Source organism: Kogia breviceps, chromosome 4 (assembly GCF_026419965.1).
Source record: "Kogia breviceps isolate mKogBre1 chromosome 4, mKogBre1 haplotype 1, whole genome shotgun sequence".
Classification (NCBI taxonomy): domain Eukaryota; kingdom Metazoa; phylum Chordata; class Mammalia; order Artiodactyla; family Physeteridae; genus Kogia; species Kogia breviceps.
In genome coordinates, this window is record NC_081313.1 from 112,425,993 (window position 1) to 112,447,488 (window position 21,496).

A 21,496-nucleotide genomic window follows, 5' to 3' on the forward strand; every position below is an offset into this window, starting at 1 on the left:
ACAGTCACATGTGGCTGGGAGAAATATTTGAGGATAAGAACTCAGGTCCCAGAGGCGGCTACTCTGGGGATCTTTCCACAGGGCACACTGCCTGCACGCTGGAGGATTTGGTGACCCTGCCGTTTCCAGTTTGGTGGGTAGAGTATTTGTTCTAACAGTTTCAGTTGTCATGGTTTTGGCACAGCAGACAGTTAATACCTGAACTAATCGGTTGCTTTAATAAGTGCTCAGTTAAAGAAGACTTTATTATGCAGTCTAATGCTCTCACTGGACTTTGAAAAAAAGGATTTAAAAAAAGGCTTCTCATTTGTTCCATAAACCCCCAGTTACACAGTTTTTCCTCAATTTTACCTCTGAAATTCCACAATGTGCATTGGTAGAGAATTCAAAGAATCTTTTCAATATCTTGTAATAACCTATAATGGAAAAGAATCTGAAAAAGAATATATATATACACACAACTGAATCACTTTGCTGTACACGTGAAACATGAATAAACTACTTCAGTTAAAAAAAAGAATCTGTATTCAGAAGGCTTGGCTTAAAAAGACATATTTGTATACATGTCTCTCTTCTACATGATTGAACTATTTATGTGAAATAGTTTCTATAAGAGAAAGTTATCCATTCTATGCAGCTTCTAAAAATAAGTAAGGAAGACCATGGAGCCCCATGGAAAATGGGTAGGATGTTTTAATGTAATAAGCCGGTTCAGGATCCACAGTAAAAGAATATTATCATGACAGTTGTGGGAAAAAGGGCACAGGGTAAAAATAAAAACAAAATATATAATAGTTTTTTACTTCTTTCTCTAAACTTTCTATAATGATTTATTTTTCTCTTGTAATTAAGTTTTTAGAATAAAAATTACAGGAAACTTAGTTTTTCTATAGTTAGCTTTTAGGTAAATGGAAGAAACGGAAAAAGTATAATCTGACATGAGAGATTTGTCCTACACGGAGGCTTTGGAGTTGGGCATACTTGGATTCGAATCCCAGCCTCACTTTTTTTTAGGTGGTTGACTCCTCTTGGAACCTCAGTTCTCTCCTCTGCAAAACAGGAAGGGTCAGCCTGTTTGCGGGGTTGTGTGAATGCCTGGCCTGGAGTGGTTGTCTTTTTAAATGCCCTTTGGGTTTTCACCTTTCCTTCTTTATCCAGAATGGAATAGTGAGAATCAGTGGTATTTCAGCCCCTGAGATAGACTATGTTCCATACATAGTCAGCAAGAATTAATTATGTTCAGAGGGTGCTACTTAATCAGAAAGGAGTCTACTCAGGTGTATCCAAGTAGATGATGAAACAGTTTATGTTTAATGCTGAAATAATCAGGTAGTAATCAGAGGTAAATTGTTCCTTGTGTCTATTAGGTGGTGCTATTATTATTATTGTTATCATTTAAAATTTTATTTTATTGAAGTATAGTTGTTTACACTGTTGTGTTAATTTTGGCTATATAGCAAAGTGATTCAGTTATACATACATGTGTACTCTTTTTCATATTTTTTTCCATTTATGGTTTATCTCAGGATATTGAATATAGTTCCCTGTGCTGTACAGTAAGACCTTGTTGTGTATCCATTCTCTATGTAAAAGTTTGCATCTGCTCATCCCAAACTCCCAATCCATCCCTCCCGCACCCCCCTTCCTCCTTGGCGAGCACAAGTCTGTTCTTTATGTCTGTGACTCCGTTTCTGTTTCATAGATAAGTTCCTTTGTGACATATTTTATTTTATTATTATTTGTGTCGTATTTTAGATTCCACATATAAGTGATAGCATATGGTATTTGTTTTTCTCTTTCTGACTTACTTCACTTAGTATGATAATCTCTAGGTCCATCCATGTTGTTGCTGCACATGCCATTATTTCATTATTTTCTATGGCTGTGTAGTTATTCCATTGTATGCTGCTGCTATTCTTATTAGCTAATATTCTTTTTCATTGACCTTTACTGTGTGTGTGAGGGCACTGTGCTATGTAGTTGGTACACATCATTTCCCTATGTCCAGATGGGAATCTCAACCTAGCCAAGACATGTACCTTGCTCAAGGTCTGGGTCTAGAACCCAGGTTTTGGATTCTTGGACTGATAGTCTTTACATCTCATTGTATGCTTCTGTTACTGTACATGTGTTTTGGTTTTTTTTTAAAATTTATTTTTAGTTTTTAAAATTTTTTATTTTTAGATGTGTTTTTAAAATGTTTTTTTCCGGGCTTCCCTGGTGGTGCAGTGGTTGAGAGTCCGCCTGCCGATGCAGGGGACGCGGCTTTGTGCCCTGGTCTGGGAGGATCCCATATGCCGCGGAGCGGCTGGGCCCGTGAGCCATGGCCGCAGAGCCTGCGCGTCTGGAGCCTGTGCTCCGCAACGGGAGAGGCCACAACAGTGAGAGGCCCACGTACCGCAAAAAAAAAAAAAAAAAAGTTATTTTCCTCTGCAAATCAATTTAAAAATTAAATAAGTTACCCACAGTTGATCTATTTCCCTATTGATGGATATTTGTTCTTTCTGATGTTCATTACTACAGTAAGTTTTGTAACATGCGTCCTTATATTTCCTTGTGGACAGGTGTGAGAGTGTCCTTAAGGTATAGATCTAAAAATGGAATTGCTGGGATAACCTTCTGGTATACAGATTAATAAAAAATTAAGGTTCAGGAATGTGCAAAGGTCAGGGCTTGGGGACAGTCACATAGTAGCCCAGTGACAAGGCTCTTTGTCCTTACAGAACCCCTGTCCATGCATGAAGCCAGTGAAACCCATGGTGACCTAAGCCCTTGTGACTTCAGAGCAGCATGAGCTGATTTTGAAGTGGTTCTGGAAATCTGTGAGGGTGTGCATAAGGTGCAAAGATGGAGTACAAGTGGGGCCTCAGTCCAAGTACTGAGTACTTTAGGGCAGAAAAGATCTACTTTTTACGACAATTCACTGTTGATAGCACTTACTTGGAATGTCACCCATGATACTGCAGATTTGTAATTTATTACCTTAAATTTTTATAAATGTGCAATAGTGTTCAGACCTAAGTTATTTTATGTCTATTGCCTGAAAAAGGATATTCCAAAATGGTATTTTCCCTTTAATTTCCCACATCAAAAAAGCTCCAGATTGTGATAGAAATGTAACTACTTGCTGTCTCCTTTCCTCTGCAGATACGGTGAGACTGAAAAATGGTGCTAGTCAAGTTGGCTTAGCTTCTGCGCATTCAGGGACTGGTGGACTTGAGTTAGGATGTTGTAGTGTGGACTTCAGTGGAGCTGGGGTCGGGATGCAGTTGCCTAGTATCTGCTAGTTCTGTCTCATCCACTTGTGTTTAAGTAATCTCATTGCTTTCAGTGGAGGAATCCTATTTTACACTGGTCTTCACGGGCAAAGATAATTAAATATATTTCCCTGGGTAAGCAAATTGATAAACTTGTAATAAAGTGTATCAGACCGTTTCTTTGGCTGGACCAACCAGAACAGCTTGTGAAGCAGAGCTGTTTCCAATGGAGCATGAAAAGCTTTGAAAATTCTCAGTAATAGCAGAAAGCAATATTTGAAACCACCCTTATACAATTGTTTGTTTTCCTCTTCCCCAACCAAGTTTATAAAAATTTGGTCAGACAGGCATTTTGTTTTGATTTAAAATATTTTCAGTGAATTGTTATCTGCTGAACGCACATGTGTTCCTGCACTTTTTCTTTCACGATTGAAACTTTAAACCTTCCCTTAAGTCCCCCTGAAAACCTCCCTCTGCCCAGTAAGGTTTGCATATGGGAGGAGGGCGAAGGGATTTGGACCCTGGAGAAACCTCACAATTTGAAATTTTCCTGTGTAGTTGTGTACCAGAAATGGCCATGGTTAGTGCCGTATGGGTTCTTTGTCTTTCTCTTCTACCAAGATTCCTCACCCCCAAAATATGTTGGTTAATTTGGGCATTTCAGTTTGGTTAATCAGATCATGAGTGCCTGTGAGCATGGCAAGAGGCATGATTGAAGCATTTATAAAAATTTGGCTCATAGTAAGCCCCATAATTTGTTTTAAAGAATTACCTCTTCAGTGACATTATAAAAAAAAAAGCCAAAAGATTGTGGTTTATAACACCACACCTGGTCCAGATTGTACTGGTTGAATCCATATTTGCTTCACTGTAAGTGATTTTGAGGGTGGAATTCTTGGATTGTTTTCTGTCTTGTAAGCCCTTGACATTGTACTGGTACCTGTGTGCGCACAAACCTCCTGACATGGGAAAGGCCAGCTCAGCCTCCCACTGAAATGCAGGTTGGCTGCATTTATTCTGCATGTTCCTAGAATGAGGAAATGATATGACAATAAACAGAAATGCCCTTGCTGAAGAGAGAAGGGAAGCTGGTGTTTATCTGGTCAGGTGGTTTAGATTAGCCATGATGCGGCTCTGTATTATGTTACTTTAAATCATTGTGTCCCAACAGGACATAAATTATGAAGATTGTTACAGTATGTTTCATCCTATGTAAGATCAACAAATTGGAATAATTTTTTTATAGGAAAATCACAGTGCTTTTGGCAAGGCTATTGAAGCCTTTAATTTGACTTGAGTATTTCTCAAATATTATTGCCTAATATATAAAGTATGATTTGCATAGGTATGAAATAATAAACTTATAAAAACAAAAGGGAAGAATTTCTCTTTAGCAGTTGCATCAAATGGCAAAGCACTCTCACTCCATCAGGATCTGTATGCTTTCTTTGTCCGAGTGTTTTAGAGCTAGTTGTGTTCTTTTCCTCTGATGGGATTGTAAGTGAGCTGTGCAGGTCTTGGTGCGGAGATGGAGCTTTGCTGTGTGCTGCCTGCCTGTCAGCCCTCACCTGCACAGAGAAGGCAACTGCTCTGTGGTGGAACCATATGGGAGCCTGCTCTAAGGAGGAGAAAAACTTTCCCATTTCCCAGGAAAATAAACCGTTTTTTTTTTTCTTTCAGGATTTTGTGAGTTATTTTTAAAAAAGCAAAAAAACAACCCAAACCCCAAAACCGTACTTGATCAACAGCTGAAGTTAAGGTAATTTATGTAAGAATATTACCAAAAGAATTAATATAAGTAACCATTTATTCTTTTAAATGTTTCCTCTATTCATTACTGTCTTCAGAGTTATTAGAGTTATTTGTGAATTTTAAACACAGAGAGTTTTTCATTAGTATTCAGGATGCATCTAAATTTATTTGGCTACACAGAGCAAATTTTCTAGATTAAAAAAATGGAGTAAAATTACTTTGTGTAGGATTCAAGCAAATTGGAACCTTTTCAGTGTTCCACAGTAGCACATTTTTTGTGCAAAGCACTCTGCGTGTTCTTATGAGACCTGCGTACACTTACAGTGAACTTAAGAAGTAGTAGAGCCTCCGATTTTCAAAGGCTGGGAGAAGTGAGACAGATTTAGGATTTGCTTAAGGCCATAGAATGAGGCAGAGCTGGGATTAGAACTTTTCGGGATACGATGACACCCCCCACCAGACCTTGTGATCTTTTGATACCAAAAATAGGGTAAGTGCTAAGCTTTTTTAACTCTCTTTGTGCCTCAAGCCCTGATATTTTTCTTTTAATTCTTTAGTAATACTGTTTAGAACACAAAACCAAAAAAGTACCTAGTTTCAATCAGTAAGGGTAGGAAGAGAGCTCTCCTTAAGCCTCATCATAACAGATTGAGGATAAATTCGGAATATATTTGTGGTTTGCTTCAGCTCAGTGTCTGAAGACTGACAGGTTCAGGGACCTTTCCAAGTTCATAGCCTGTGTGTGCACTTTGAAACAAATAAATACAGACGACTTATGGGATGGTGTGTTTCCACACCGGGCTTCTTCTGGATTGGCATAGTTTTCTGAGAAGTGGGTCTGGCAGGCTGTTTTCTTCCAGTGATGCATTGCAGCCGTCTATCACTGGATGTCCTCTGTGGAATGCTCAGGATGTCTGATGGGGCTTGAATATTTGGGTGATGTATTTTTCCTACAGAAAATATTGGCATATGTTGCTAAAACTGTACCTAAAAACTCTTACAAGGAGACTTGATTCTTGTTTAAAAATAAGTAAAAGAAAGGATAAATATGAATTCACCAATGTTCAGACCTTTTTATACCATCGGATATTTTGTGAAGTGGAATGAGACTGTTTTACAAAATGTGTACCGCTTATAGAAAATGCATTTACTGTACCATTAAGCAAGATCAGATACTGCTTTGTTTCTTTAAAATGCTTTTTGAGTGTCCCCACACCCAGATGGTAGGGGAGTGGGTGTTCTTTTTGCCCTGAGCCCTTGTTTTCTTCCTCCACCCTTTTGGTTATTGTTACCGGATCTTGACTTTCAGTTTAATATAACACATCCCAGTTTGGGCAGAAAGAAACCATTTTGTCTTTTCTCTCTTTCTCTTTTTAAAATTAGGTGCATATATAACCTTATATATATAATAAGGCAAGGCAGTTTCCCATCAGATATAAATTGGAATTATATAGTGTAAGTACCAGTTGCATCTCTTAAAAGGAACCAGTTGATTATAAAGAAGAAAAGATAGGGAGTAGACTGCCATTTTGCATATTATTCCATTTTGTTTATTCCATTAAAAAAATGTATTTGGCTATATACTCCATATATCGTAGTGGTTTGGATGCATGAAGTTGAAGCCTAGGGATATTTTTCAATATAAATTTGAATTTTTATAAATTTTATAATGATCACAATATGAAGGAGTGTAAATTGTAATTCTTACAGGATTGCTAAAACAAAACAAACAAAAAACCTTGGTAGTCTTTGCCATACCTCTCCCCCGTAAGACTCCTGAAAGCTAATAAATATGGATTATCAGCAGATTAGGAAAGAAAACCTCCAACAGGACTTTTCTGAGGCAACTGATTGGCAATAATGAATAGCAGCAGTGAACAGTGAGGCATCAGAAGTTATCTTGACATTAGGGAAATCGGTGTTAATGGCTTCTCTGGTGGATTCCTCTCGGGTGATTTTGAAACCATTGTTTTTGTCTGCTTTAGGGGGAAAGGATGGGTAGAAAGCTGGTGAAATGTGCTGGTTCCAAGAGAGCAAAACTAAAGGATTGTGAGAAATTCTAGAAAGAGCTAATCAGATTTAGCTGTTCGTCTGCCCAGTAGTAGCTGATAATGATATGGGGAAATGTAATTTAAATATATGTGCAGAGGAATTTGGAAATGAGTGGTGTCTTTTCAGGAAAAAGGTATTCTCAGCTTGTGGTCATCTTGGTCAGAACATCTTTTTAGCACAGAAAGCTGTGTGAAACTTACCTGGTTAGAGAACTTTCACTGAAAATGGAACAAAAACGAAGGCCTCTTAGGTAAAATTGTGTGTACAAGTGTTTATGTTGCTTAACTCTGCTGCCTTGAGAAGAGTGGATTCATAGTAGTAGACCTTTATCAAACAGTAGTCTCCCTAGGAATTCAGGAGGAGTTTACTAATGTAATTATAAATCCTGATTCTGCAAAGAAAACTGTTTTGCACCTTGCTTTTTCATTTAACAGTATACATTGAGGGTAGTACCATGTAATTAGCTAAAAGAGCTGCCTTCGTTTTTGAAATGGCCTAATCAGGATATTGTGATTGTTGCAGAAAAAACGGTGACTTAGGAACTTATTTTAATGGCTCTAAAATAGTATGGTTCTGTGAGTACAGCTTTTGAAAGTAATGTTTAGAAGTGAGTGTGCTACCTCACAGGTGGTGTACTTATTGCCACAACTGAGGGGGCACTAATTCAGCCTAAAGCACAGCAGAGCGGGCTGCTCTTTCAGTAGCTTGTGGACATTGTCTCAAGTGTCTGGGGAAGCCAGTTTTAGCTTCAGAGTTGGGTATTCTTGGCCTGAGTTGTTGGCAATATTGGGCTCTGCAGTAGAGCACGTAGAAGGCAGGTAGCCTAGGGCCCCTGGATCAGCGGGGGTTGTCTGCCCAGACACACACACACACCGGACTGCCTAGGGGATGGTCTGCAGGCAAGGCCTTTAGTTTGGCTTCTCAGGGAGATGTGAGTCACCTGTTTGGCTAAGAAGCTCACTGACAGATTGCCAGTTCCACTGGAAATTTTCTGAGGATACATCGAGAAACTGTTCTAAATATGTTTCTGGTTTTCTCAGCCTTGCAAAGGTGGATTTCTTTGGCCTTCCTATTGTTCTTGTACTAGCTTTGGAAAGGAATTCTTCCTTTCCAGGCCATAGGCACTATAATGTTAAAGTGTTGTTGATAATAAACACTAGCATTAACTGAGTGCCTAATAGAATGCCTGTCATACTGTAAAGTTTGTTACATGAATTATCCCCTTTAAACATATGAGGAAACTGAGACTCATTTCAAACGTTAAGTAACTTCTCTGAGGTCACATAGCTAGTGAATAGCAGAGCCAGGACTTGAACCTAGGTCTCTGATCCTAAAGTCTCTGCAATTGACCACCGTGTCAAAATACCAGTGACAGTTTGGAGAAAAAAAAGCATGATCAAATACATCTTTGGTTGGATCTGCTCCTCACATTTCTCATGTTGCAAGTTGAGAGTATTCATCTGTTCCCTGCAGATTAAGATCTGATGTTCCCTTTGCAGTGGCTATAGAACAGTTGAGTGTTTTTCAGAGAAAGTCATCGTGAGACATGTAATCATATTCTGGGGTCAAAGAATGCCTTTCCTTGGTGCACCAAGCAATGTTTATGTGATTGATCAGTCACCAACACCAAGGGAAGGTCCTGTCCTGTGACATGTGCGTGCTTGGCAATGATCTTGCTGTGCATTTTGCTTAATAATTTTCATTATTTTTAATTAAAGTTGAAGAAGTGCAGACTCTAGCTGAAATTAAGGTAGGTTGTGTTGCCGGAATTTGGTAATTACTTTAATTGATCACAAGATAGTTTCCTTGATCACCAATTAGACTAAATTGCCGATCATGTTTCAAGACGTGAAGAAATGCCCAAACTGATTTATGTAATAGTGTTTTCATTTCTAATCAGACATAAATATCGTTTCCTTCCATAGCAATTGTATTTTATAAAAGAAGGGTTATAGGCCTACAAACATAAAGGTGATTCGTAAACAATAGAGTTCTAATTCATTGAATTAGTAAAGGAAGTATTTAGAGGCTTAATGGAGATTGTACTGGGGAAATTACCTTGGAGTTGCTGGTGCTCATTTTCTTAGTGGGAGATATGTTCTTTTTTAGTGCATAATTAAAATAGTCTATAATCAAAATATAAAAGGCAGCTGATTTAAAGAACATATCAAAGAGAATTGCTCTGAGTAATGACAGATTCATATTGTAAATATGTGCTAGAAGTTAAGTCTTAGAACTTTAATAAATCATGTTATTTGGACTGAAGCTGCGTTTTAAATTCAGGGTGCTGTTAAACATTTCACAGATCAATACAGGATTTTTGTTTCGGTTTTGTGCATCTGATAGTCTTTCATATTTTCATGGAATAAACTAAAACAAAAGGAACTTTAAGAAAAATTAAAATTCCCAAAGAATAGTTGATTTGGGGTTCATGGAAAAATCTTTTAATTGCTGATGGTTTGGAGATTTCCAAATGACAAACTTCATTGGCCCGATGTACTGTGATTGTAATGCTTACATTACATAAAATGGCAGAGTGACTTAAAAAGTCATACTTCATCATGCATTCATGGGCTTGTTCATAAAACGTTTGTAATTTGCAAGAGAGGAAAGACTGAAACCATTATCAGCCATTATATGCTATTTGTTGGACATATGTTTGTTTGAAATGGCCGTGGCTCAACAGAACATGGCTCATAGACAAACTATGCTATAAATTGGCACTAAAAACCCACCTAAACAGGTAGGCATACGTTAAGAAGTTAATGTGAGCCAAAATATTTTAATATGAACCAGGTTACATACTACATTGCAGAATCCCAGCTCCCTTTACAGTGAGACCTTCATTTGCATGGCTTCTTCATTTTTTCCCAAGCTAACTAACTTTTAAAGTAGATCATATATATATATGGGTTCAAAAGTCAAAAGGTACCAAGGAGTATAATAAACCTCTTCCTGTTCCTGATTCTTAACCACCCAGTTCTCCCTCTCCACCCGCCATCATTCACTATTCCCAGATCCTTATATATCATTCCAGAGATATTAATGCACATACTTTCTTTTCTTTTCTTTTTATACAACTTAGAGACTATTGTTATGCATTTTTTCCCCATTTAGTAATATATCTTAGAGGTATTTCTAGTCAGAGGATAAAGAGTTTTCTCTTTCTTATTAATGGCTACATAGTATTTCAGTGAATAAATGTACCATAATACATTTTAATCAGCTCTCTATTGAAGGACATTTGGCTCTTTCAAGACTGTCTCTGTTACAGGCTGTGCTGCAGTGACCATTCTTCTAATTTATGTGTGAGTATGTCTGCAGGACAAATTCCTAGAAGTGGAATTGCTTGGCTGAAAGACATAATCATATTTTTTCCTATGGGCATAGGCATTTTTAATTTTGATAAATTTTGTTGTATTCTCTTCCATAGTGATTATTATTATTATTTTTTTATTAATTTATTTTTGGCTGTGTTGGGTCTTCACTTCTGTGGGAGGGCTTTCTCTGGTTGCGGCGAGCGGGGGCCACTCTTCATCGCGGTGCGCGGGCCTCTCACTGTCGCGGCCTCTCTTGCTGTGGAGCACAGGCTCCCGACGCGCAGGCTCAGTAGTTGTGGCTCACGGGCTTAGTTGCTCTGCAGCATGTGGGATCTTCCCAGACCAGGGCTCGAACCCGTGTCCCTTGCATTAGCAGGCGGATTCTTAACCACTGTGCCACCAGGGAAGCCCCATAGTGATTATTATATCAATTTATTTTCACCAAAAATATGAGAGTGCCTCTTCTCCTGTATCTTCACTAACAGAATATTATCAAACTTTTTGATCTTTGCCAAACTGATATGTTTAACTTAACTCCCCCCACCCCGATTTATTGAGATAAAATTGACATATAACTTAGTTTTAATTTGTACTCCTCTTATGTATGAGATGGAGCAGTTTTTATGTTTAAGAACCATTTGAGGGCTTCCCTGGTGGCGCAGTGGTTGAGAGTCTGCCTGCCGATGCAGGGTACAAGGGTTCGTGCCCCGGTCTGGGAAGATCCCACATGCCGCTGAGCGGCTGGGCCCGTGAGCCATGGCCGCTGAGCCTGTGCGTCCGGAGCCTGCACTCCGCAACGGGAGAAGCCACAACAGTGAGAGGCCCGCGTACCACAAAAAAAAAAAAAGAACCATTTGATTTCTTTTCTCTGTTATCTATTATGTCCTTTGCCCACTTAAAAAAAATTGGGTGTTTGGTCTTTTTCTTATTAATTTGTATAAGATCTCTTGATATGCTAAGGAAATGTGTACTGCAAATACAGTTAGTTGTCTTTTAATTTGTTGACTTTTATTGTCATACAGAAAAAAAATTAGTGTAGTAAGATTTATCTATTTTTAAAAAAATTTATTTATTTATTTATATTTATTATTGGCTGCGTTAGGTCTTCGTTGATGCACACGGGCTTTCTCTAGTTGTGGTGAGCGGGGGCTACCCTTCGTTGCGGTGCGTGCGCTTCTTGTTGTGGTGACTTCTCTTGTTGTGGAGCACGGGCTCCAGGCGCACGGGCTTTAGTAGTTGTGGCAGTGGGCTCAGTAGTTGTGGCTCACGGGCTCTAGAGCGCAGGCTCAGTAGTTGTGGTGCACAGGCTTAGTTGCTCTGTGGCATGTGGGATCTTCCCGGACCAGGGCTCAAACCCATGTCCCCTGCAATGGCAGGCGGATTCTTAACCATCGCACCACCATCTGTTTTTTAGTAGTGGTTTAAAGTTTTTTTGCATGTAGAATTTATGCATTTCTTATTAAGGTTACTCCTAGATAATTTTTGGAGCCATTTTAGATGGGAACTTTTCTTCCAGTGTATTTTCTAATTCATTGTGTTTATAAGAAGGCTATTGACATTTTTTTGGCTTCTTTTATTCTTGACTTCAATGGGAATTCTTCCAGTGTTTCCCCATTAAGAAAGGTGTTGCCTTTTTAACTGCGAATATAGTCTGTCATTTAAGGAGGGGCCCATATATTCTTACTTCATTAAGAACTTTAATACATAATAAATACTGAATTTATCAAATATCTTCTCGGAATTTATGGAAGTCATATTGATTATTCTCTTTTGATTTATTAATATGGTAAATTATATTAATAATTCCCTAATATTGAACCATCCTTGCATTCTTAGAATATATCCTATTTGGTCATGGTGTTTGTTCTTTCAGTGTACTGCAAAGTTTTATTAGGATTTCAATTAATATGGGATCAATCTATAGTTTCATTACTATTTGCCATCTCTGTGAGAATTTGGAGACAATGTTATGATAGTTTATAAAAACAATTTGGAAATATCCTTCATTTTCTTTGCTCTGGAACAGTTTAATCAGTATTAGAGTTAACTGTTCCATATAGGTTTGGTAGAATTCCTCTGTGAAATGATTGGGAACTGTTACTTTTTGGTGTCACTCTTAGACACATTTCTCTTTTACAGTTATTTAATTATTTAGATTTATTTCTCTTCTATGGTCAGTTTTGATAATTTTTATTTCTCAGAGAACTATCTTACCTGTGTTTTAAAATTTATTTGTAAACACTTTGTATTAGATCAAAATTCATTTATTGTGTGTTTAAAAATTTCTCTTGTAACTGTAGTTTCTTCCCCATTCTCATTTCCTGTTTTGTTTATCTGTACTTTCTCTCCCTATCTTTCTGTTTGTTTGTTTTTACAGGAAGCAACCAATTTTCTATTATATAATTCTTCCAGATACACTTCTGGATTCAGTAGTTATACCATTTTTTTCTCTTTCCTAATTAATTTACATTTGCTTTTCCCTTTATTTATATTCATTCCTGCTCTCCTCCCTAAATTTATTTTCTTGTTATTTATCTACTTTCTTGATTGGATATTTAATTAATTTATTTTAATTCTTTAAAGTTCATTAATTTAAGATAATTTAAGTATTTAAAGATGTTTACTCTGATTATTGCTTTAGATGTATCCATATGTAATGCTTACATTATTAATTTCTATTAATTAATAGAAATAATAATTTTGTCTTTAGTATTGATTTTTTTGACCCGAGTTTTTCTATTTTTGATTTTTTGTTTTGTTTTTCTGATTTTTTTCAGCTACTTTAATTAGAAAAAATATTTTTTAAAAAAAAATTTTATTTAAAAATTTTTTTTGGTGGTATGCGGGCCTCTCACCGCTGTGGCCTCTCCCTTTGCGGAGCACAGGATCCGGACGTGCAGGCTCAGCAGCCATGGCTCACGGGCCCAGCTGCTCCGCGGCATGTGGGATCTTCCCGGACCAGGGCACGAACCCGCGTCCCCTGCATCGGCAGGCGGACTCTCAACCACTGCGCCACCAGGGAAGCCCAGAAAAAGTATTTTTAATAGATCTTTATTGGAGTATAATTGCTTCACAATACCATGTTAGTTTCTGTTGCACAACAAAGCGAATCAGGCATATGCATACACATGTCCCATATCCCCTCCCTCTTGAGCCTCCCTCCCATCCTCCCTATCCCACCCCTCTAGGACATCGCAAAGCACAGAGCCGATCTCCCTGTGCTATACTGCTGCTTCCCACCAGCCAGCTATTTTACGTTCAGTAGTGTATATATGTCAATGCTACTCTCACTTCGCTCCAGCTTTGCCCTCCCACCCCATGTCCTCAAGTCCATTCTCTATGTCTGCCTCTTTATTCCTGCCCTGCAGCTAGGTTCATCGGTACCATTTTTTTTTTAAGATTCCATATATATGCGTTAGCATACGGTATATGTTTTACTCTTTCTGACTTACTTCACTCTGTATGACGGACTCTAGGTCCATCCACCTCACTACAGATAACTCAGTTTTGCTTCTTTTTATGGCTGAGTAATATTCCACTGTATATATGTGCCACATCTTCTTTATCCATTCATCTGTCGATGGATATTTAGGTTGGTTCCATGTCCTGGCTATTGTAAATAGAGCTGCAATGAACATTGACCCAAGAGTTTTAAAAGAAGGATTTAAAATTTTTTCAGGTAGTGCTTTTTGCTACGTTAGTGTCCTAGTTTTGTTTTTAATTTTATTGGAGAATGTTATCAGTACTATTTCCTACTTTTTGATTATTGAGATTTTCTTTGTGGGGTAGTATATATTTGGTTTCTGTGCATGTTCCAAATATATTTTAAAAGCTATATTCTCAAGTTTTAAAGTTTAAAATACATCGATTACATCTACCTTTTAAATTATGTTTTTAAGTAGTCCGTATCCTTACTTTTATTCCCTTAATCTGCTATGGCTTAAGAGATGTGAATTAAAGTCTCCAACTAAAAATATTTCTCTTTGGCCCATGAGCCCTGTCATTTCTGTCTCATTGATTTTGATGTTATGTTATTGCAGTATAGATATTCACAGTTATTCAATCTTCATCCTCATTATGGATATACTTTATAATTTAAACTACCCTTATGATTTCTTAAAAGAAATTACATTTGCCTATGTCCTTTTATTTCTAGTGGTTGAGTTTTGCTTTGTGATCCATTGTAACGTTCTCTCTTCTTTTAACTGGTTGGATTTAGGCTCTTTACATTTATTGATTGGAAAGATATTTGGTCTTATAAAACATGACAGAACCAATATACTCTTTTCTCCCTTATCTTGAATCATTATATGGATTGTGGGGGTTTTTTGTTGCATTTTAATTGTGCTTTCCTTTACTTAATTGTGAATTAAGTTGTTTTGTTCTTGTTTTCTTCTAAATTTTGTTCTTCTTGTGGATACTATTAAACCTATAGTTTTACATAGCAAATGTAATCCTCCTTAGCTAGCATTTCTTTAGATAGTGGTCTCCCCACTAAGCAATATCAAAATTACACTTCTACTTTTTCCTACTTTCCCTTTAGGAACTAAAATTTTAGTTCATATTGCTTTTTAGTTCTAATGCTTATGTTTTATACTTTTTGTTTGTTTGTTTGTTTGTTTGTTTTTCGGTATGCGGGCCTCTCACCGCTGTGGCCTCTCCCGTTGCGGAGCACAGGCTCCGGACGCGCAGGCCCAGCGGCCACGGCTCACGGGCCCAGCCGCTCCGCGGCACGTGGGATCTTCCCGGACCAGGGCACAAACCCGCGTCTCCTGCATCGGCAGGCGGACTCCCAACCACTGCGCCACCAGGGAAGCCCTATGTTTTATACTTTTAAATATATCTTTAACACTTGATCTTTCAGCTTTTAAAGATTTTTTTAAACTTTCATCTACCTTCCCTATTTTTATTATCTTCAACCCTTTTAATAGTTTATAACATTTACATTTTATTCTGTAACTGTAATCCCCCCAGTTGTTTAAAATGTATTTCTAGAGCTGAGTGCATTCGCTCACCTGTTACTCACTGTCGATACCTTTGGTATAGTTTCTGCATTCATCTCTTAGTTACTTATATTTTATCCTTTAATAAAAATTTCCTCAAAAAGGGTGAATGGAAATTATTCCCTGAGTTACTGCATTTAAAAAACATATGTCTCTTGCATAATTTTGAACAACAGTTTAGCTGGGTATAAAATTCTTTTTTTAAAATTTAAATTATTTATTGATTTTTGGCTGCGTCGGGTCTTTGTTGCTATGCGCGGGCTTTCTCTAGTTGCGGCAAGCGGGGCTACTCTTCGTTGCAGTGTACAGGCTTCTCACTGCGGTGGCTTCTCTTGTTGCAGAACACTGGCTCTAGGCACATGGGCTTCAGTAGTTGTGGCACATGGGCTCAGTAGTTGTAGCTCGCGGGCTCTAGAGCGCAGGCTCAGTGGTTTTGGTGCATGGGCCTAGTTGCTCCACTGCATGTGGGATCTTCCCGGACCAGGGCTCGAACCTGTGTCCTCTACACTGGCAGGTGGATTCTTAACCACTGAACCACCAGGGAAGTCTATGGGTATAAAATTCTTCACACTTTCATGTTGATATATGTTGATATGTTGAATGTTGATATGTGGAAGTTTGAAGTCAGCCAGATTCTTTTCAACATTATAGGTGAGTTGATTTTATTTGACTAGATGCCAAAAGAATTTTTTTATCTTCATAGTTCACTGACTTCACTAGAATGTGTAGACCTGGCTGAATTCTTAGAATCTATAGACTAAATCTTTTGTTTCTGGAAATTTTTCTTGAATTACATGTCCAGTTTTTTTCTTTCTTCTTCTGTTTTTTTTTTTAAGTTGTTGTTCTCTCATTGACAACAATTATCTATATGTTAGATGTATTTCGTTTTCTGTATTTATTATTTTCTAATTGTTTCAAACTCGTGTTGATTTCTACTTCATTTGTCCATTTTCTCAGTCCTGTTCTCTAAGCTTATTCCTGGGTTGCTGGTATCTGTTTTGCCTTGGGCTGTTAGCAGATTTTTTTGATGGAATGGTTTAGAAAGCCTGTACTTTTAGCTAGCTCAAGGCTTTTAGATTCCAACTGGCATCCTGGTAACAAGTAGCTAGGGCTATAAAAATAAATCTTTGAAAGAAGGGACAGATGCTTTTCACTGCCTGCCAAGTTTGCTGTTTAGTCATATTCCTTCTTTATTGTATTCCATATAATCAAAATTCCCCTTTGAGGTTTTGCTTTTTCCCTCTCCTACCTACTCATCTAACTTCCTTGCAGAAATTCTTTTACTTTAATTTGAATGTGTATTGTTATGGATATTGTTACTTTATGGATTTAGAAATAAATGTTTGGGGCTTCCCTGGTGGTGCAGTGGTTAAGAATTCACCTGCCAATGCAGGGGACACAGGTTCAAGCCCTGGTCCGGGAAGATCCCACATGCCACGGAGCGACTAAGCCTGTGCGCCACAACTACTGAGCCTGTGCTCTAGAGCATGCGAGACACAATTACCGAGTCTGTGTGCCACAGCTACTAGCCACGCACCTAGCCAACTACTGAGCGTGTGTGCCACAACTACTGATGCCTGCGCACCTAGAGCCTGTGCTCAAGAGAAGGCACCTCAATGAGAAGACCGCGTACAGCAACAAAGGGTAGCCCCCTCTCCCCGCAACTAGAGAAAGCCTGCGTGCAGCAACGAAGAAACAACACAGCCAAAAAATAATAATAATAAAATAAATAAATAAATTTATTTAAAAAATTAAATGTTTGGAGGATTAATTTGTTCTGTTATATGGAAGAAGGATTTGGAGTTATCTTTTTGCTCCCATAACAGATAGAGTATTCTTTCCCTAAGGAAGAATTAGGATCCTGTGTAAATGGTTTGTCAGGCTTTTCGATATTTTATTAAATGTAAATATTAGGTGACAGTTGAAGGGAAGTATACAAAACTGAGGAAAATACAAATTTGGAGGGTATTTGGAGGTACTTTTTTTTTAAACATTGTATGTAGATAGAGTAGATGCTTTTTCTTTGATCAATGTACCTCTTAGGATATGGATGTTTTCTTTTAAGTCATATTTGTGATGGAATAGATTTTACTACTACATTGATAGCATGCTGATGGTCAGAGATTTGAGGAGCACTTCTGATCATGTTCAGATCATCCACTCAGTAGATCCATTTGGCTCTTGCGCAATGTTAAAGGATTCTAAGCATCACTTTGGACCTTTTAGGATAGCTTGGTTCAAAGAAATTGTGGCTACAGGGCTTAAGAACTTAGACACCTGATTTCTTGTTATTCCGCTGTTTTCCCCAGTCAGTCTTCATCAAGGTGTTATTCCACCGTATATTATCTCTTTGTCTAGTATCTGTGTGTCAGTCTCTGTTTATGGCACATGGGAAAAGGAGAGAGCCCTTCTTCTGAGAGAAAGCAACTGGAATCTTAGATTCTCAAGTCTGTGGGAGGGCTTTTCATTTACCATTATGTTTTGTGAGGTTTACGGTATGTAGTTTGGCCAGAAGCAGTAGTGGTAGTAGTATGTGCATTCTGTGCCAGGTGCTGTGCTAAGTGTTCTTATATCCCCATCTCTCTCTTTTTTTAAAATAAAAATAATTACATGACCTTTTTATTATTATCACCATTTTACTGATAAGAAAATTGAGGCTCAGAGTTAAATCACATGACAGTTGAGTAGTAAAATTGGGATTTGAATCCCTGGCTCAGAAATCCATGTCCTTGGGACTTCCCTGGTGGTCCAGTGGTTAAAATTCCACACTCCCAATGCAGGGAGCCTGGGTTCAATCTGTGGTCAGGGAACTAGATCCTGCATGCTGCAGCTAAGAGCCCGCATACCACAACTAAAGATTCCACATGCTGCAACTAAAAGATCCCACGTGCTGCAACTAAAGGTACTGCATGCCACAACTAAAAGATCCTGCGTGCTGCAACTAAAGATCCCGCATGCCACAACTAAAAGATCCTGCGTGCCACAACTAAAGATCCTGCATGCTGCAACTGAAGACCCTGTGCAGCCAAATAAATAAATATTTTTTTAAAAAAAGAAAGAAATCCATGTCCTTAATGTCTCTCGGGGTGGTGATGAAATTGTAAATCTTCTAAAGCTAAATGAGAATAAGGCATTATAGGCAAACAGGGTAAAAATTCTCGTAATAATTTAATACAGGTTAACTCTGTGTTTGAATAATTAAAACAAACTTTCTCATTTGACTTGTTCCTTCCCCTCACATAGAGAATCAAATTATGAAATGAGAAGTGGTGGGAGAGTGAATATTGTTTTCCTACTGATAATTCCATACATAGTTAAATGGATTTTTCTTGAACTTCCTTCCTTTTCCTAATAAGGAAGACTCTTCTTCAGGCATTAAGTGTCAAAATGGAAATCTTTATCCTGAATAAAATAGATTCTGAGATAGGAACCATTATGAATGACAGAATTGTTTGGAAATGGCATCTTCCATATTTCTGTTAACTTGGAAATGCACTCTTATGTCATTTGGTGATCCAAAAAACATAGCCCAACTAACATCAGATTGGTTTTTCTGGATAGGGGTAAAGAAGTTAAATTATTTATTTATGTGGCTGTAATGGGTAATGCCTGTGAATTCCACTGTAACTTTGTAATTAATGTACCACTTCCTTAGAGTCTTAGCAAGTATTTCTGCCTTCTGGACATGAAAGAGACAAACTCTCCTACTGTTTGCAATTACCCTCATAAAAATTTGAAAGCAAGCAAAAAAATGTTTTTTTTCCTCTCAGGACAAGTTTGCCTTCTGCTTAACAAAATTAGGTTTGCACTTTCCCTGTGGTATGAAGACAGTGCCCTACAGGCCCCCACTTATGCCTGTGGCTGGCTCTGCAGCCCTCTGCCCCGAGGCGGAGTGCTTTCTCCTCGAAATGGCAGTGCTGGGCAGTAGCAAGAAGACCCTGAGTGGGCAAGCCCATCTTTTCTGTTCCACTCTGGATGTCAATGAAAACAGTCTCTCATCCCCTTCTGTCCTGCCTGGCGGATGGGATGGTTGTTCATTTCTACCGGAGCTTTGGCTTAAGACACACTCACAAGACATTTTCCCATAGTCTTTGTGGTCCGTGCCTTAGTTAACAACCCAGTCACTAAAAACAAAAGGAGCAGTGCTGCAAGAAAAGTGACTTCTAAGATTTAGGGCCAGGTAGTGAGATCCAGGACACTGAATTAAAGGGAAATTATTCCTACTTTTGGAGAGTCTTGTCCTGAAGAAAATTAAACAGCGCAGACAGGTCACTGGGTGAGACCAATTTCCTGGTTTGTTTATTTGAGCCTGATTGTTTTTCACCATCCAGCAGCAGGTCACAGTCCTGCTACACTGCTTCCCCAGCTCTGTGGAGAGCATTTGCTTTCATATTTGATTCTCCAGGCTTCCCTAAGGATTCTAGCCATGTCTTTTCTGGTCGGGTTGCTCTGGTATTGCTCTCAGGTCCAGGGCAGGGGGCACTGTCAGTCATCACTTTCGACTTCATCTTATGCAGGCATTTGGCTTTATGTCCCGAGTTGCCCTACAAGCAGAGAAGATGAATCATCACCCGGAGTGGTCCAATGTGTACAACAAGGTAACTGAATTGCCTGATTTTGGAATCACCATAATTATGGAGTTTAAGAAACTTCTTTCTTCCTTTCTTGCGTGTCATCCTGTGCAGCTAAGTGTCATTGTGCTTAGGAAAATATTCTCTTATTCTTTCTCTCAGAATCCCTGTGTATTACTGCAAATTAGTAAAAAAATGTTCAGATCTACTCAAGACAACAGTGACTAAGTTCTTTATTTTCATGGTTATCTTCTACAGACACTAGTATGGAAAAGTTGGGCCAAATTAGACTTCTGAATTAAACTTGAATATCTGTCATGTAGATAAATTTTTAAACCTTCTTAAGGTAAATTATTGAAAGAGATGGTAGCAAATAAGAAAGATATGGCCTTATTTAATAAATTTGCTGAAGAACTATTTATTAAATTCTCTATTCTCAGTGGGAACTGACCTTCTTAAGAGAAAGAGCAGACTGAAAAGACTTCATCAAGTAGTTTTAAGGGGGCACAGTGAGAGGAATCACACTTGCCCCAAAAGTGTCCTTGCCTTGGTGATCATGCCATGTGCAATTTCTTATCATCTAGATTTCTGTGAGGTTTCTATTATCTCTTTGAAAGTCCTCTTTGAAAAAAGAAAATTGCACATTTTTGTGATTTAATTGGAATAATTCAGAGTATACAGGTACCAGCATAAACTTTTATTTCCTAGTTGCCTCTCTTTGCTCATAATTTTGTTTTTGCTTTTTAATTGATTTGTCAAGAGGCAACAGTCTGTTCCTCCACCCCAACCCCCTTCCCTAATTTGGAAATGGGCTTTTTTTTAACATGGTTGCTAAGATATTACATTTGATAGCTTAGTTTTTCTCAGTGGCCTGAAAATAGTTGGTGTAATTAAAGTAATGGGAGTTAAAGTGGTGTCTCAGTCTCAGTCTCTCTCTCTCTCTCTCTCTCTCTCTTTTTTTTTTTTCCCCAAGAGTCAAGATTTGAGATTCTGGTAGCTCATTTGCCCTTCTTATGAGAGAAACTTTTTATCCCTAGGAGGCTGCTGGGCCCAGCCTGGAGTTTACTGGGTTTTGGAAATGCATTGCTTATTCATAATATAGTATTTTCTAAATCATTTAATCTCCTCAATTCTCAAAGATAAATATTGAGTAATAGATTGGTTTCTGAACTGCCAAAGGAGAGCATCATGAATTGCAACTCAGGGTTTTCAAAGCTGCTTCTCTCTTTCTTAGGTTCAGATAACTCTCACATCACATGACTGCGGAGGACTGACCAAAAGAGATGCGAAACTGGCCAAGTTTATTGAAAAAGCAGCTGCTTCTGTGTGATTTCTTCCAAAATGCATGTAAAATCTTATATACACATCTAGCTCCAATGTATTTTGAAGGCAATTTATCAACACATGAACAAATTAAGCCGTAAATTTAGTTCACCTTTTGAACGACCACATTTTGTAAAATCAGTGCTTAAATAAAAATGATTTAAACTTGAGCCTGAGGTATTTTTCATTATATCTAATCACATATATAAGGTAAATCA

General features: G+C 38.1%; 1 protein-coding gene across 2 annotated transcripts in view; it reads left to right on the forward strand.

The window, feature by feature from the left end:
* Window positions 1-21,448, forward strand: part of PCBD2 (pterin-4 alpha-carbinolamine dehydratase 2) — a 48,842-nt gene extending 27,394 nt beyond the window's left edge. Inside the window, exons 1-3 of one of the 2 annotated variants that reach the window (XM_067031672.1) lie at window positions 4,961-5,016; window positions 19,902-19,982; window positions 21,190-21,448. In XM_067031672.1, coding sequence (XP_066887773.1) covers window positions 19,914-19,982; window positions 21,190-21,285 — 165 coding nt within the window. In that variant the 5' untranslated portion in view covers window positions 4,961-5,016; window positions 19,902-19,913 and the 3' untranslated portion in view covers window positions 21,286-21,448. Of the gene's footprint in view, window positions 1-4,960; window positions 5,017-19,901; window positions 19,983-21,189 lie in introns of those variants that run through there. The other variant, XM_059059978.2, reaches the window with a different exon arrangement.
* The last annotated feature ends 48 nt before the right edge of the window (window positions 21,449-21,496 follow it).